General features: G+C 36.6%; 1 protein-coding gene across 1 annotated transcript in view; it reads left to right on the top strand.

Annotated features, from left to right (window-relative positions):
- CNTN3 (contactin 3) overlaps nt 1-19,008 on the top strand; it is a 439,279-nt gene that overhangs the window by 341,058 nt on the left and 79,213 nt on the right. Inside the window, exons 9-11 of the mRNA XM_021007573.2 lie at nt 4,776-4,912; nt 6,901-7,030; nt 9,255-9,405. Of these exons, the coding sequence (XP_020863232.1) occupies nt 4,776-4,912; nt 6,901-7,030; nt 9,255-9,405 (418 nt within the window). The remainder of the gene's footprint in view (nt 1-4,775; nt 4,913-6,900; nt 7,031-9,254; nt 9,406-19,008) is intronic.

Below are 19,008 nucleotides of genomic sequence, written 5' to 3'. Positions count from 1 at the left end.
GCAGAGATTGGAGTTGGGCAACTGTGTCTGCTCTAGAGTGCCTGTACTATTTTCAGAAGCAGTTAGTGCAACCTAAAGCATATCATGTTAAGGCTGTAAGAGCTCCACATGATGACTTCAAACATACGGGTTAGAAGAGTATTTTAGAACTAATAAAGATCAGACTTTACTAGCCCACAATGACTGCAGATGTCACAGTGATGGGGGAGGTTTGTGCTGGTTGCATGCAAAGAAAAGTACCACCAACTCTTACAATATACTGGGAGAATATAAACACTAGCAAGCCTTTGGAATTCATCTATACAGACTTTTTAGCACTGGGAGGAGAAAGTAAGCATGAGCCATAATTTAATAGTGACTGAGCATTTCACCAGATATGCACAGGCCTACCCAGCAGAAATAAATAAAAAGTTCCACAATTGCTGAAGTATTATGGCAGAGGAATTGATCAAATGAGGTAATATATATATAACAAACTTCATAAATCTTAAAGTTCTATATAAATTGTCTCCATTGTTGTTGTTTTTAGTATTATTGATATTATTATTTTCAATGTTTGGTCTCCCTGCCAAGATTCATTTTGAATAGGGAAGAGGCTTTGAAAGCAAATGCTTTAAAGAAACCTTATTAGCTTTGGAAATTATTAGGGCAGCTAGATGACACAGTGGATAGGGCCTGGAGTCAGGAAGACCTGTGTTCAAATCCAGCCTCAAACACTTACTATCTGTGTGTACCTGGGCAAGTCACATAACCACTGTCTGCCTCAGTTTCTTCATCTGTAAAATGAGGATAATAATAGCGCCTAACTCCCAAGGTTATTGTGAGGCTCAAATGACATAAGAATTTTAAACTACTTAGCACAGTGCCTGTCACATAGTAAGTGCTATATTAATGTTAGCTATTATTATTGTTGTAATTATTATAATTAACTAAACAAGAACTACACCTCACTATAATGAAGAAATCCTCATCAATTAGTAAGCATTTATTAAAGAAAGAAAGAAGAAAGAAAGAAAGAAAGAAAAGAAAGAAAGAAAGAAAGAAAAAAAGAAAGAAAGAAAAGAAAAAGAAAAGAGGAAAGGAAAAGGAAGGAAGGAAGGAAGGAAGGAAGGAAGGAAGGAAGGAAGGAAGGAAGAAGGAAGGAAGGAAGGAAGAAGGAAGGAAAAGGAAGGAAGGAAGGAAAGAAAACAGCCCCTATCCTAAGGAGTATAACCACAACCTGATGTTTCCTTCGACTATTGATGGAAACATTGAAGTGTAAGCACAAATCTCAGTGAAGCAACATGGGTCCTATTTAGTCCATGCCTACCACTCCTCCAGAGATGATACCAAAGATTTCATACCATATTTACTAATGTTTGGACGTGAACTACATCTACCCATTGACTTGTGCCTTGGAGTGTCAGAGGGTGAAAAAGACTATAGTTACAAAAAAAAAAAAACCAATCCATTTTGCAATTGAGAGAGAAACTGAAGAAAGTTTACCCACTAACTGTCACCTTAGCTCAGAATTCTGAAAGAAGTAGACAAAGCTGTGATGTTTAACTTCATTAGCTAGGTAACGGTGTTTTGCTGAGAAACCTTGGGGTTCAAGAAACCCACAGATTCGCAGACAGATGGACATCTATTCCTTGTCATTTTGTTAAAAGATTGGGCAACTTACAAATTATAGATTGATATGAGTCACAGAGTTCTATAATAACAATTTATACCAACCATATATTGTCCGTAGGAGAGTTAATTGAACTCCCTGAGGAGCAAGAAAAAGATAATGATAAGTAATCACTTAAGAAGACTTTAGGAAAAGAGACTATTCATTGCTTTTATAGTTTGCCTTCGACACAGGTGCTTCTAGTGAGGAAGGCAATACATAAAGAAACTCAACATATTTGGCTAGGTCTGAGGAAGACCTAGTAGACACACTGTGGTTGTTCAGTCATTTTTCGGTCATATTTGACTCTTCGTGACCCCATTTGAGATTTTTTTTGGCGAAGATACTGGAGTGGTTTGCCATTTCCTTCTCCAGCTCATTTTACAGATGAGGAAACTGAGGTGAATGAACAAGGTTAAGTGACTTGCCCAGGGTCACACAGCTGATGTCTGAGATTTGAACTTGAATTCAGATCTTCCTGACTCCAGGCCTACCACTGTATCCGCTACCTGACCTGACCTAGACATGAGGTATTGTTGAATAGATAAATAAATTTTTAAAAATATTAATTAAATATTTCCAATGTGCCAAGCAATGGGCTAAGTATTGGGGATATAAATTTAAAAAAATACGTTTTCTGTCCTTGAGGAGCTTACTTTCTAATGTTGGAAATTGTACACTTAGGGAAATGAAGGCCAGGGAGAGGCACTTCAAGGGAAGTATATTACCAATGCCTATGCAATAAGGTGGCAGAGTTGATTTGGTGGGTTCTTGTGGGAGACTAGGGAAAGGAAATGTGAAAGGGGAGTGACTAAAGGTTATCAGGGTGTTAGGTGAGAAAGCTATGGAGGAAGTAAGAGGAAGCAATAAGAGGAAGCATGTCTGGGATTTTCCCAGAATATTGCAGGGGGTGTAGTTATGGATCAGGAGAGTGGAGCCTGAGGGCAAAAATTCCTCCAGGGAATGGTCTCTTGTCGGGGCTTTCCTGTGGATGGTGAGTAGGCAGTGCAGGAGGTGGGGGGTCAGGGTTGGGGGGTTGAGTGGTGTTAACTTTTTCTGTTTAAAATTTCATTTGTAAAAGCTTCTTGAGGGAAGAGAAGGTTAGTCAGTAAACCCCATCAATCGTTCTCCTATACATACAGAAATGTCAATAGCACACACACACTCACACACACACACACACACACACAGCAGAACTCTTCCACCTCTGAGTAGGTTAACTTACAGGAGAAAAAGAAGAGGTTACCCAGGAAGGCAGGTAGAGTTCTCATTATTGAATTAAATCCAATGCTACTTTGTACTTAAGATGCGTAAATGCAGTGATATGCATTTATTAGCATTCTATGTGTGTACGAATATCATTAGGTATAATTATATTTAATGTATCATATCTGTTATTTTAGTATATTTATTATATTATTATTATTTCTATTTCTAATATTGCTTTATTTCCTGCTTTTTAAGCAGCCTTTCTGGTGGTGGTTCATATAATATGTGTGTTGTATTTAATATTAATGTGGCATTAATGCACTCCAATGACAGACATGGTGAGAACTGAGTGTCAGTCAGTCCAAGGTGGGCAACAGTCAATTTTTAAATGAATCACAAGCAAAAAACAAAAATACAACTTAGTGTTCTCAGTTGGGCCCAAAAGCTGTATAGCAATGGTTCCATTTTGATTTAATTTGTGAAAAGGAATCTTATAAAATAGAAATAGAAAGACAAATCTTCCCTTGGTTGCAATGAGGAGGACAAACTGTTTCTCGATATGCAGGATGCAAATGTGAATCCCACAGTACACAGCACGTTCATAATGCAATGTGAAGCCAGTAAGCCTTCTCACCTACCAGGGCTGGATCTGAAGCCCGAGCTGAGGCTTGGCACAATGTGTTGTTTTTATTGAGTGACTTGCATTATTTCTGTCATGTTGTACTCCTCTCTCAAAAAAAAAAAAATATTCCAAATACCTCCTATAAGAGGGAAAGAAGGAGATGTGTGATTTATGTGATTTGCATACCTGATTTAAAGTTATGCGTTACTTTTTTCCTTCTGCCCTTGAGGGAAAAAAATCATATCATTCAAATTCTGCTGATCTATCTATTTTTCCTACTTTGATTTCAATTCATACAGAGGTAAGAAAAGTGTTTTCTGGCTTGCATTTAATTAAGAGTTATTTCTAACTTGAGGGAAATATTTTTCTTGAGCTATAGAAGTTTCTTCCCTATGGATGTTAAATCTGAGTGCATAATTAAGACTGATATCTGCTGCCATTCAAGCAATGAATTGTAACTTGTCATTCACTGTGATCTTGCAGTTCAAAATCCCTTTGGGAAGAAAAACCAAGTCTAGGTGTCAGCGCATCTATTTTCTGGTAGATGTCAGGCACAGATGTAAGTGGATTTTATGTAATAGAACCCAACAAATAATTATGAGACAAGTAGAAACATAGGAGGAAAAGAAAATTCTCTTCTCTCTGATAATTTAATGTCGTTTGTGGGGGGAAATTAGAGTTTTAGAACAACCATACAGTTTTAATTTAATTTGACAGTGGATCATTCAACTGTCCAATGATAAGGGACAGAGAAACATCAGGGTGGATCCTACATCCTTTCTCTTCCTTCCTTTCCATAGCAATGATTCCAAAAAGCATTGGGCAGCAGCCCAAGAGTAGAAAGTATATGTAGCTACATCCTAAAAACCTGTGAAATTAGGAAAGTCACTGGGTTCTTATTCTATTGCTTCGTGTCTTTCTTGCCACCTTATAATTGTGATGAATGAAGGAGAAAGAAGAAAAACCAAACTAGGGCCCCCAATGTCTTCAAATGAGGTCATGACTCTGAGTTGCCCCACTATGAACACTCACATGAATATTATTTTGGCATTTAACATTTTAGAAAAATATAAATGATTAAATTAGGATGAATTCAGAAGGATTAGTATGATTCTCTCTTGAGAAAAAGTTGTGGATTTCTTGCTGTACGTGGAAGTGTGAGAATAAATTGTAATCTATGTACTCTGTACTTCTTTTCACCCATTATTTGTGATCTTGAATATTTCCCACAATAAGATTTTGAAATTTCATTTGGATATTAATTCTTTTTTTTTTTTGGGGGGGGGGTTGCAGCAAAACCTCACTGGGTTCAGATGATAAAGGATGTAGAAGCTGCCGTGGAGGACAATCTATACTGGGAATGCCGGGCAAGTGGTAAACCTAAGCCGTCCTACAGATGGCTGAAGAACGGAGATGGCCTGGTGGTGGAGGTAAAGTGGATAGACTCATCTTCCCTCCTGTCATATTAAATGGTTTCTGGAAGCTTTACTAGGGAAGTGGTTGCTCAAAAATACTGTTGATTTTTCTTAGGTTTTTGCTTACACTTTAATAAGTAGGCAGGATATGAAAGCAAGGGTTTGCCCTGTCAAGACCGAGGTCTTTACTCAAATAAGCTCATGAGAAGGATGTGATTCTAAATTATTGATCTAAATCTCCAACATAAAAGGTATTTAATAAAAATATTTACCATAAACTTAATATAAAACATTAATACAGCCCATTCAACTTGCTTTGTAATTACTTGAATTACCTAAATGCATTCCAACACATAAAATGCATTCATAAGAGTTTAGACTTAAGTGAATCAATATTCTCTATTTTTCCATTTTCGCTCCAGTAATTAGAGTTAACATGAACCTCGTCTTTTTTTTTTCTTTGCTTAGTGTTATTTCACAAAGGTATTCCCACATTCCTCCATATGGTTCATATCTTATCATGATGGTATTATAGTACCCATTTGGTTAATGTTCTGTAATATCTTTATAGAGGCAGTGTATGTAGAAGTCACTGTTAGATAGACCTTGCTTCTGCTACATCCTTGCTATGAGTTGAGCAAGTGGCTTCACCTCTCAGGATCCCAGGCAATAATCTAAAACCATAACCTGCAGAGTTCTTGCTCATCAGCATTGATAGAGTAGGTTTGCTCACCTATGAAATTATAAGTCTGCACAGAAAAATCAAAGCATTTGTTATAGTCATATTTTTTTTATCGTAATATAGTCACAGGCATTTAGGTGTCTTCCATTCCTTTTTTTATCCATTTTGTTCAGAACTTAAGAAATAAAACAAGCATTTTTATAACATAGTATAGTAGGAAAAAAAAAGATGATTGTACAGGAAACAGCAAATCCGTTATGTACAACTTCCTATTTCTTTTAAATTCTTGGTGTTTTTTATTTTAATTTTTGAAATTAGAACGGATGCTATCTGGTGCAGTGCTTTGCACAAAATAGGATCTTAATGAACATTCTTTTAACTTGAATTGACTGCTGTTATAAATATCTTTGAGCAGGTAGCTCTCTTTGCTGTAAAGAACATACTCAGGTTATAATTCCAACAATATAATTATTGGGTCAGAGAGGCTCATCAATTTTATGACTTTTCCTGCAAACTACAGACTGCTTTCTGTAAAGAGTCTACTAGCTTGTAGTAATTCTACCAGTAATGAATAATAAATATGTATTTTCCTTCTCCAGTCCTATCCCTTAGCTGGATTGCTGCGGAAATTAATATGTCTATCACTCAGCAATCCCTATACTTTGGCATTTGTTTTCTCAATGCCTTATTCTATGCACTTTTTAATTATGCTAGGGTGTTTGTTTTTAGTGCTAACCCAACCTAGCTCCTTCAGCTCCTCAGGCATGGCACTTGTCTATATTTCACAATCCATAAACACCTTGATAAATATTCATGGTCTCCATATTTAAGTATCTTTTGTTCCATGTACCTAGTTTTTACCCAGCCTTCAACTTGCATGTTGAAAGAATAGCAAAGAAACTCCTTACTCCTTGCCTGAATAGAAATGCTGAAGCTTGTGGCACTTTCTATTTGGAAGTTGGGGATATTAATGAGACAGGAAAATTAGTCAGAATGTCATGGGTTTATGTTATGTATTCCTAGATTATGCTTTATGAGTTGTAGGGCCTGCTCACATTTAGGCTGTTTGATCTGTATTAGTACTTCAGAGGACCAATTCCAATCCATTGGTAAAAGGTTAATTGGCTTCCTGGTTTAAACGAGAACTCAAGTCAGTTTACACAGACAAAGGAGATGCTTTGGTGATCTTCTGTTAGGTTCATAAATGAGAGAAATCTGGGATAGATTAGATCCAAGGTAGAGTTTTCAAAGGTTCTTGTTTTTATTTTGTTAAAGCGTACTGTGCTTTTATAGATAAAGACATTTCTCCTCCATTGCCTAGGAGAGAATACAGCTAGAAAATGGGGCCCTTTCAATAGCAGACCTAAATGTGAATGATTCTGGCATGTACCAGTGCATAGCAGAAAACAAACATGGGCTTGTCTATTCCAGCGCGGAGCTCAAAGTTGTTGGTAAGATGCATTTTCTTTGTATTTAAAAAAAAATTATTTTCATGCTATAGGTTTATCATCTTAATTTGTTAACCCTTTCAAATGTGACTATGGACTAAGGTATTATAAATCTCTCTTTTTAATCCATTGCAATGAAGTGTTTGGTAACAGCTCTAACTTATGTGCTATAAAAATCCAGGATATTTACGGCCTGATCATTCATTGCTTTGAAGCGAGAATACGCAGCTAAATTATTAATGATGGAACAGTAGTAGAAACAGTGACTTGGAGAGAAGCCCAAAGATGAATACTAATTATAGAATATGAAAGCAATGTTCTCTTTGTCTTTGAGAAGCTATGTCTCATATCATAGACCATCATTATAGACAATTATAGACATAGATAGTAGGAGTAAAATTTCAGGTAACCAGAACTCAACTAAGCGAGATGCTCAGTTGTTTTCCCTTGATTTTTTTTCTCTAGTTTATTATTTTATTTTATTTTATTTTATTTTATTTTATTTTATTTTATTCTTTTTGTTTTTAGACCAAAGTCATTTCCCCCTCATCTTCTACCACTCTCACTCTCTCACTCTCTCTCTTTCTCTCTCTCACACGCGAGCACGCACACGCGCACACACACACACACACACACACACACACACACACACACACACACACAGAGACACACGCTATTGTAATAAAGAAAACTATAACCAAATCTACCTCCACAGCAATTTTTTCATTCGTTGACGGCCATAGTATCGGGTTAGAAACCCGAGAACTCTGTGGCTCTGCCACTTCTTACCTATTTGACCTTGGACAAGATGCTTAACATTTTTTGACCAAACTGAATCAGATGATCCTTTGAGGTCTCTGTCAGAAATAAACTTGTGATCCAGTGATATGACAAGCCACATCAGGTACCCTCTCACCTCACTTTTAGCATTGTTTTTAATATACATTATTGTAGGCATTTTATTTTATGATCTCCTGTTTCTGGTTACTTTTCTGTGATGTTCATTCCTACAGGTCTACTGACTGTGTTTCTCTGAATTTGTCATTTTTCATATTTGTCATTTCTATGAATATTGTGACTATTTTTCACATTACCTTAATCTCTTACAATTTGTTCACCTGTCCCAAATCATTGAATAAGTACTTAGTCTGCTTCCAGTGTTTTTGCTACACAAAAAATGCTTCTGCCTTTTATTTTAGGGGAAATTAAATAAAATTAGTGGCAGACTGAACAATCAAAGATTTGGAGAAAAATAATTCAAAGCAAAATTCTAAGATATGCCATGAGACCAATGGATTCAATCTATGGTATTCTGCTTTCTCCATCTAAAGTCCCTTCCATTTCTAAATCCTTATGATTCTCTGATCTACAGTGACATACAAAGATAATTTATATCCAGAATAATGACCCGAGGCCCTTAATTATCAAAGAGAGACTCTATTCTAGGCACTCTCATTAAGAAGCCATAATTAATTGCTGCTCTGGGCAGCTTTTAAACTATAAGTTGCAAAACAGTTGCTGATTTGCATTGGTAGAGGGACTTTCTTCACTGGGAGTTCCTTATACCAAAGAAATCATAGTCCACTAAAAATAAGGAATAGTTGTAGGAAGTATACGGATATTTAAAAATTTGATTTAATGTTTTCTATTCACGATCCACTTTTTCTCCCTGCTAGTAGCACCTTCCACAATCCAAACCCTTGTTTAAAAAAAAAACAACAACTATATATACTGCTATATTTGAAGAAAATTTTTCACCAGTTAGGATATGGAACAAGTTGAGCTGCCTGGTTTACCTTTAATTGTATTTCTTAATCCTGATTTACCTCTGGTCCCTTAGAGATTTTTTTTATTTTTTTTTATGATTTTAATCCTTCGTGCCAAACAGTGCCTGGCACTACTAGGCACATAATTAATGCTTCTTGTTTGATTGACTGTTCGGTTGTGTGTTTGATTAGTTGGTTCTGGTCAGTATTCTACTGCATTTTGGTATTCTAGGTATTTACTTTTAGAATTAGGATGGCAACTGCAAAATTATTGGTAAATGTGTTTTCCACAATGGCAAAGGCTTCGATATATTTCCAAGAGTGGGGTGGGGTGTAAAAGCTGGACCCACATAGCGATTCTACAACCTTGCCATTCATCTTCAAACCAAAATATGTAAGATCAACTTAAAAATAAAATCATTTTGAGCTGTTTTTCTTTTCTATTCTTTCTTCATCATCAGCATCTGCTCCAGACTTTTCTAAGAACCCAATGAAGAAGCTGATTCAGGTTCAAATAGGCAGCCTGGTTATATTTGATTGTAAACCAAAGGCATCTCCCAAGGCACATTGCTCCTGGAAGAAAGGCGATGAGATCTTGCAGTCAAGTGAAAGGTATTCTGTTCCCCAAAGCATTGATTTTTCTGACTTCTGCTTTTTTTCAATCTATGTTGAATTTACTTTAATTAATGCTACTCTGTTTCCCTGATTGTTATTTGTAGAAATCAGGATCATAAAATGTTAGAGGGAGAAGGCCTTTAGAATTCATCTAGTCTAAACCTCCTGTTTTGAGCCTGAAGAAACTGAGATAAAGAGATGTTAACTGACTTGTCCAAAGTCATGCAGATATTCAGTAGCAGAGCTGAGATTTGAGATCTGGTATTCTAACTCCAAAGCAGGGGTTCTTTTCATTGGGCTATGATGCCTCTGACTGAGCCCTTTTCTGGGGAGCAGAGCCTTTTTACCAAGTGACTAGAGAAGCAATTGAACAAGGAGTAAGAAGACTTAGATTGAGTCATGGCTTTGCTACTTATTGACCTTGTGAACTTAGGGAAGTCACTACTGCATCATGGACTGGTGGAAAGAGTGCTGAAGTTGGAGTCACAGGACCTGAGTTCCAATCCTTGATCTGCTTACTTGTTACCTGTGTAAACTTCTCTAGCCCTCCTTTTCCTCATCTTTAGTATGAGGACTACATCACCTCTGAAGTCTTCTTCCACTCAAATTTATGATCTTATTACCAAAGTTACAATCCTGGTTATAAGTGATGGAATCAGAATTCTGGGTCAAGATTTAGTGATTTACCGTATCTAAATAGAGAATTACTTGGAGAGTAAATAGGGATTCATGTGACAATATGATTCACTCTTGAACTCCTTCATCTCAATAAGAAAGTCCAAATCCTTTGGGCCTTGAATTGTAGAAGATGTACAAAATGTTCTTCTTAAGAAATGAATTTTTAAGAATGCCTTTGTTTTAATGTACTTCAGCAACCTTCCAACCTGCTATTTCTTTAAATGAAAAAAAATTTTCTGAACAGAAACAATCCAGTCTATTATACAATAATTTTGTCCCAAAGAATTCAAAGTACTTCTCATCTTCCCAACATTCTCCTGGAAGAGGCAGACTTTGGTATACCAATTTACAAACCTGATGTAGAAATTATGCATTTGTTCAAAGATGCTGAGCAAGTAGTTAGAGAATGAGTTAGCACTCAAATATCCCAGATAGGCATCCTGGTATGGCCAATGGAGGGGTAGGCTTAGATTTGGCAAGATGTGGATTCTGATCCAGCCTCTGCTACTTACTAGTTATGCCATCAGATGGAAATCATTTAAGTTCTCTGAGCCTCAGATTGCCCATATAGAAAGTGGGAATAATAATAACTGTAATATAACCAGAGTTGTTGTCAAACTCCAAAGATCTAATATATATGTATATATACACATATAAATTATATATTTATATATAATTGAAAAGTTTCTACTGCTGTAGAAATGTCAGTTATTATTATCCCAGGGACTCTGGTCCTATACCTGTAAAGGATTTTAGAGGTAATCTAGTAGAGCTCTTTTTTTTTAAGATTGGGGTGACCATGGTCTTTCTGTTGAATGATTATGCTAGCTGAAGATGAGATCCAAGCGTAAAATAAATGTGAAAGCAAAGTCAAATAAGAATACAAAAGCAAAAACAAGAAGAAAAATAAATGAGCAAACATTCCCCGCTCTTAAGAAGCTTATGAACTACTGTGAGAAAAATGGAATATAACATGCACGCAGTTTAATTGAATACAAATTATATCCAAGTAATATGAAGTAATTTGGAGGAGAGAGTATTAATAGTTGGGGAATCCAGGTATATGAAAATCTGTATTTCAAAGGAAGTGGGGATCTCTTATAAGACAGAAGGGAGAAAGAAGTACATTCCAGATATGGAAAGCCACTAGGAGCAGAGAGGGTGTGTCTCATAGTGGGATCAGCTATCAGGCCATTGGGGGAAAACAGAGTGAAGGAAGGGGAATCATATGAAAATAGACTGAAAAAGATGGTAGAAGGCTTTAAATGCCAGGCTAAGGAATCTGTATTCTTTCCTAGAAGAAACTGGGAACCAATGAAGATTTTCTGGTGAGAGAGTAACATATTCAGAGCTCAGTTTGGGGGATATTAATTGTGTGGAGAATGGATTAGATACTAAACCAATCAGTAAATTAATTTGATAATACACAATTAATGCTTATGAGTTCCCTTCTCCAAACTGATGCCTCATGTCATGGAAAGTCACTGATTCCAGTGGCTTTGTAAGTTCTGAAAGGTCCTACCAAGCTGGAAAGTTGTGCAGAATAGGTCCAATATATGTTTGAACAAACCTCGCTAAGTTCTGAGAGGTTCATTCCCAGAAGGTACACTACCAGGTGGTGAATCTTTTGGGTACAAAAACTCCTCGTGACATACTAAGACTTTAAGAGCAATTGGAGAGATTGACATCTTAAGGCAAACTTTTCTCGGTAGGCATCAGTGACTTTTATCACACTGTTTATAATCACAATGATCACAGTTATTTCTGGATATGGGTGCTCCAAATGATTTTGAATGTTCTCATAAAACCTTTGTCTTCTTAAGTGTTGTAAACATCATTGCCACATATTGTCAACACGGTTATTTCTCAATATCTATAAAGACTTGGGCTGTTAAAAAAAATTGAGTTCCAGCAAAGATGAAAAATACAAGTTATGAAGGAGTAGAATCATGCATTAACTTGGTGTATTACTATAGTGAGAAGCAGGATAGAGTTGTAATCACTGGCTTCCAACCTTCATTCTGATGCAAAGCTCTGTGATCATGGACAAGTTATTCAATCTTTCTGTACCTCATACAGTTCTCTAAGGCTTAGGAAGCTACTGATGGGTTATATCAGCCTTGTTGAAGACAGTTCCCACATGGATGAAATCATGGGTTGAGATTAGGGACCATAGCTGGGATTTCTTTAGTATAGGGTACTCCCAAGGGAGGAAATCCCTTCTAGTGATAGTCAGGGGTATTTCCTCTGCAATTTATCGTCTTCAAGAATTAACTGGGGGATAGAACACTAGCCCTGGAGTCAGGAGGACCTGAGTTCAAATCAGCTTCCTAGTTGTGTGACCCTGGGCAAGTCACTTAACCCCAATTGCCTCCTAGATAGATAGATAGATAGATAAAGTTGCTGTTGTTGTTTTAGAATTAACTGGGGGGGGGGGGCGCTGTCTTGCCCAGGGTCATGCACTTAGCATGTTTGAGGCAGATGTTAAACTCATGTCTTCCTGGCTTCCAGGCCATCTGCCTCCCCACTATGCTTAATAACTACCATTTAAGTGGTGATTCAAGGTCTAAAAAGTGCTTTACATCCATTAGCTCACTTGATTGTCACAGAAGTTGATGCAGGTATGCAGCCTGCATCATTTAAAAGACACCTTCCTCTTGGGCTCAGTTGAGACTCAATGGAGTGATCTAGTAAATACTGAGATCTATGTTTTGTAGAAAAGATTGAAGCCTTCATTAATAAGCAATAAAGTTCAGTGCTCAAAGATAATATATTAGTTATTTTAGTCATTATATTGTAAATGGAAAACAAATATGCACCCCCAAAAAAACCCAGAAAACACACACACATATACACACATGAACACACACACATCATCTTCGTCGTCGTCATCATCACAACTTCCCCTTTTTTAAACATCCTTGGAGTTCATTTGCTAGTTCTTCACAAAGGGAACCATTCAGTTTCATGTTTGAAGTCATATGGCTTTTATGGGTAAGTATTTTATTGCTCTATTTTTTCTCCTGAAGAGATTCAAAGAGTTGCCTGCTTGTTTTTAGCTGTAATTTGATACACCGAACCTCAGTCTAGCAGCCTGTGCAGCAATGAATACCTTAGGGGCTAAAACCCATTCCAGAGAAGAAGTGCATAGATGCTTATTGTTTGTGGCTTTTTAACAACCCTGGCTGAAAGCAAGAATTGCAGATAATCCTTGCTGAGTTCTCCCTTTTGTGTACATACCTTTGAAGCCGTGTTTCATAGACCCAAGGGACCTTGTTGTTATTCTTGTTATTTTAGTCCTTTTAGACCTGTCAAACTCTTCATGACCCCATTTGGCAGTTTTTTGGCACAGATATTAGAGTGGTGGTTTGCCATTTCCTTCTCCAGCTCATTTTGCAGAAGAAGAAACTGAAGCGGACAAGGTTACATGACTTGCCCAGGGTCACACAGTGTCTGAGGGCAGATTTGAACTCAGGGAAATGAGTCTTCCTGACTCCAGGCCTAGTGCACTATCCACTCCATTACCTAGCTGTCTTAAGAGGTCATCAATCAATAAACATTTCTTAGGTGCTTACTCGGTGCCAGACACTGTGCTAAACCTGGGGATACAAAGAAAGAAAAGAAGAAGGAAAAAGAAAAAAAAAAGAAAGTGTCTGTTCTCAAGGAGCTCCAAGTCTACTGGGGCAGAAAACACACAAACAACTTTGTCCAAATTAGTTTAATGCAGAATTAAAGTGGAGGACGTTTCAGAGGGGAGATATTAAGATTAAAGGGAACTGGGAAAGGTCCTCTAGTTAAAACCTTTCTTTCTGTAGATGAAGAAACCAAGGCCCCAAGGAGATGACATACTCAGGGTCACAGCCATGCCCAGCAAGACAGCCCTGGGCTTTATTTGGCCTGTAAAACCTGTTACTGCCTCTGTGACTGAGAAGCATCTATAAGTTACTGTATGCTGGCCAGTGGAGACAGCTCCCTGCATTGGGCAGATGTGGAGAGCTACCTCTCCTTTGGAGCATGGCCCCTTCTTTGGTAGTACTTCATCTTCCCCCAACATTCAGTTCTATACTCGGCTGTGCCCATGTTCTTACTGCTTCCTCCACCCGTCTGCAATAATGGGAGCCCCTTGGAAGCAAGGATTGTTTTTTTTTTATTGTCTCTGTAGCCTCCAACACTTTTCACTTGCCTTGCATAGAGTAGGAACTTAATAAATGCTTGTTAGGATGGATTGTCAAAGACAGGCTTTGTAAAATCACTGTGATTTCCTACCTAGAATGACTACTCAATCATCGTTTTAATAACTCTGATTTGGTGTTTTAGTCTTATAAAAAAAATCTTATAAATCTTGTAAAATCCTACCTACTTATTTTGCTTTTAAAAAATAAATCTTTCATCAGTGTTAATGATATGAGTAGGGAAAGATGGTTAATGAATCTTAAATTTTGGTTGAATCTAATCTATAACATCACAATGGGTTTAGAATTGGAAAGGTCCAGAGAGGTCCAGTTCACAATCCAGTTCATTACTGACATAGAAAACAGTGCCCTTAATTCCTATTCATTCTCATATTCAATGGATCGCCTACTCAAAATGTGTATTTGGTTGCTGTGCTTTGTAATATATTCCTTATACAATTCATTTCCATTCTACTCAATTGTTTCCATAAAATTTGCCTCACTCCCCCAATATCGAAGCTTCTGTTTTTGTACAGGGGCTGGTATACAGTAGGCATTTAATAAGTGTTTGCTGATTGATTTTGAACATACCAACCCTTCCTGGTGAGAATGCTCCCTCTTTTTAGAGAGTAGAACTTGGATTGGAAGTCAATAAAAATGGAGAGTCTGATCCAACCTCTGCAGTTACTTAGTGTAAGACCATGGTAAAATCACTTAACTCCTCTGAACCTTCATTTTCTCATCTGAAAAATAGATATAACAGTACCTCAAAAGGCTATTGTAGTCAGTAAATGAGTTTCTATACACACACACACACACACACACACACACACACACACACACGCACACACAGAGTACTTTGCAAATTTTCAAGAATTATTTAAACAGTAGCTGTTATTTTCTAAGAGCTCAAAAGAAACTTATCCTTTAAAAAAGTTAGATGGCTCCCTTTTTTGTCAAATATAATCAGTATAAAAAATGGAGTGTTAGGAATGTAGTCTTACTACGACTATATTGCTTATTAAATAGGAAGCTGTGATTCCAAATCCTTCCTCAAACACTCTGTAATCCTGGGCATGACACTTAATTTCTGTGACCTCAGTTTCCTCATATGTAAAATAGGTATAATAATAAAATCTGCTGTGTATTGTGTAAAACAAATGGAGCAACTAATGTTGAGTTCATTGAAAGCCTTAATGTGATAAATGTATGTGTATACATATACATACACACACACTAGCTGTTGATGACGATGATGATGATAATGATGCTGATGATAATGATGATGAATCAGTATCACAATTATATGGTCATATAAATTTTTTGAAAAGAATAATAGGCCCCAGACATTGTTTAATCCTATAATTCCAGCTCCTGGGAGGAGGTTAGTGCTAGTGAATTCCTTGATTCTGAACAGTAGTGGTGCAAAGCCAATCATGTATCTCCACTAAATACAGCATTAATATGGTGAGCCTTCTGAGAGCCATGGCCACCAGCTTGTTCAAGGAGGGGCAAACAAACCGAGGTCAGAAATGAAGCAGGTCAAAGCTGTCTTGCCAATAAGAATGGGATTAGACGTGTGAATAGGTTCTGATTTCCAGCCTGGACAGATAAGGAGACTTAGTCTGAAAAAAAAAAAATAGGAAAGAAATGTAAGATTAGTCAATGTTTTTGAATGTCTAGCTGACTATTTCTTTAAGATTTTAGGGATATGCATGAATATTTAAATAGGAATATAAATATTTTTATCTGATTTAATTCCCTACAATTATTCTCTATATCGTACATATACATATATAGACACATATTCACTTATGTATAAACATACAAAATATTTTAAAATAATCACTGACTCCTAGGAGTTTGGCCTGCCTCATATAAGTGATGAAATAGATTTCTTAAGTGTCTATTCCAAGTAAAAGGAACTTACAGTATTGGTTCCAGAGGACAAATAATAAAAGACACTTCTCTCATTTTGGTGAAAAAGCTGGGGACTGAAGGTGCCAAATGTCATATATCCTGTGGACTTGGTGGCTTGGTTTTACTTAACTGGTTTTCTTTGTTACAAGGGGGTGGTAATTAGGAAATGATTATAGTCTAAAAAACCAAAATGCATCAATTAAGCTTTCTATTTTCTAAGAAAAATAGAAAATGGGTCATAAAATTTATTACATTAGGTCAAATTATATAACCCATAGAATTGTATAAAATGGAAAACACTTTTTAATTGTGGTGTTGCAAGTTATTGCCTGCTATTTTGTGGTGTCTGAGAAGAAAAAAAGCTTATTGATTACCTGAGCTGAAAAGAATTATTACTAACTTATAATCTGTGGCCAGGCAGGAAGAAATTCCATTCTAGGTATTTTGTGGTCTGGTCTCTGCTTTAGATAGAGAAATGGTACAGTGTAAAATGGTACAATGGGATGTTTTTCTCCCTTTATATGCTTTTACTGATGAAAAAAAAATCTGCCATTTTCAAGCACCCTGCTAGCTACAACAGGCTTTGTTCCCAAGTGTGATTTGCTGACCCCTATGTTGTAAAAGCTTGAGATCATGTGGAATTACAGTTGAGTGTGTGACAGTCTAGCCTGACTTAGAGAAAGACAGACCTTATTCATAGCTTTTCATTCAAGTGTCAAAGAAGACAATACCTTGAACTTAAGGATGACATTTCTCTCACCTTACATCAGTGTTTCATGTGTTTATTGATTTGCCTAATCAACTATATTTCTCCATCAGAAAAAAAAATCACAAAACTTTAATGTGTGTATTCTTGTATTAGAGAGATGGCATGGTGTAGTGAATGGAAACCCAGTCTCAAGAAGACCTGGGTTTAAATTCAGTCTATGACAATTATTGGCTGTTTGACACTAACCAAATTTCTTAACCCCTCAGCACTCTGAGAAACTCTTTAAGGCTTTAAGTTGTAGAGACAGTGCCTGCATTAGTAGGAAGAGTTTCTTCACCATAAAATTCTCTATTTCAGTAAAATCACAGGTTTAGTCTCTCTTCCTATTTTTTTAAAATTACATTAGTCTAATTTTCCTATCCAATAGAATGTAAGCTCCTTGAGGGCTTACCTCTTCTTGTACTTTGATTTGCTTTGCTTTGGTTCTATTTAGTTTGTCTTCGTAGCTCCAACATCTGGCAAAAAGTAGGCACTTAATAAGAGCTAGTTGAATTGACTTCTGTGCCAGGCATTTGAGTTAGGCACTGGGAATACAAAGATGGCACTGGCACTAATTTTCTATGCAATCTTTGCCAAGTGATTTAACCTCGCTTGTGTCTCAGTTTCCTCCTTAGTAAAATGAGACCATTGGTCTAGACCATTGTCCTGTGAGGTTCTCTTCCAACTCTAAATCTATGTGTCTGTGATTATAATGAAATGATCCCTTGACCTCAAGTGATTGGCATTCTCCTGAGGAAAGATAACGTGTATGGATACATTTGGTGAAGAGATTATTTTAAAAACTATAGCTATTCTTCCATTTTATAAAAGAACAAACAAAATGAATATAGAGATTGCTTTTTTCAGATTTACACGCCTTCTGTATAGTCATTGTCCCCTGTCGAATGAGCCACAGGATTCAGAGCATCATACACACCTGGATATTTTTCTGTGAATACTCCTACAACAACAAAATGTTTCATGTTTCAAATTTATTAATTAGCATCTGGATCAGTGTCAGAATTCTCTAGAGCAACTCCACATAGATAGCTCTTTTTCAAAAGAACCCAGGTGTTATTCTTTCTTCAGCACAAATCTACAGGAGAAGCAAAAAGCTTTTACAACAAAAATCATTGAAATAAATTTGGTTAAGCTATCATATCACCCCCATTTATGAATATAGATGTTCACTTGGGAAGATTTTATAAAAATACTAACAACTCCATGGATATATCTTTCATTAAATACCATAATTCATTCAAAAGAATTCCTTAATTACTATTGGTTCACAATTAGGTAACACTTTATTCTTTACAAAACATTTTTTTTTTACTTTTCACAACAGCACCATGAAGTGTGCCATATAAGACATTATTCTTATCTCAAAAATGAGAAGACAGAGTTCAAAGATGGTTCAGCAACTTGCCTACAATCATGTGGCCTGTAAGTGTTGGAGTTGGGACACATGCCCATTTTTCCTGACTCCAGATGCAACCCTTCCCATTTCTGCACCACAGAGGACATTGTGATCCTCTTAAACACAAGGCAAACTTTGTGATAGAAATACTATAAATAATTGGAATAATACAGCTAAACAATCTAAGTAGAATACAGATTTCTTGCATGTAAACCAAGGATAATCTTATGTTTTCAAGATCCAATACAAAAGGTTTATATAATAAACTGTGCCCAACGAAGAAGACCTGCCTCATGCTATAAGCCTGGTAGTTACTCAGAGAGATTATAACCAACTAGGGGATCTTCCACACCCTGCTTCTATTTTGCCTGAAGGTTTTCTAACCAATAAATCACAAGCTCAACTCAGTTGTGCTTGTAAGTTCAGAGCTCAGAATGTCATGGATACAAGAAGGAAAATTCTAATATCATTTCCTTAGATGCCATTTGCACATTATCCCTGAACTCAAGGGGGAAAAGAAATAGCTAAAGTAATTCAGCCAAGAGAGAATTTAAAGAAAAAAAGTTTAACAGAAAATTTTCTTTAATTTTTTCTGACATTTATTTCCTCATGCATTTTCATCAACATACACTTGCCTTTTTATCTGTCATTGTTCATTCTGTAAC

Source organism: Phascolarctos cinereus, unplaced genomic scaffold, assembly GCF_003287225.1.
Source record: "Phascolarctos cinereus isolate Bilbo 61053 unplaced genomic scaffold, phaCin_HiC Scaffold_4;HRSCAF=312, whole genome shotgun sequence".
NCBI lineage: Eukaryota > Metazoa > Chordata > Mammalia > Diprotodontia > Phascolarctidae > Phascolarctos > Phascolarctos cinereus.
This window is presented reverse-complemented; position numbering and strand designations above follow the sequence as displayed.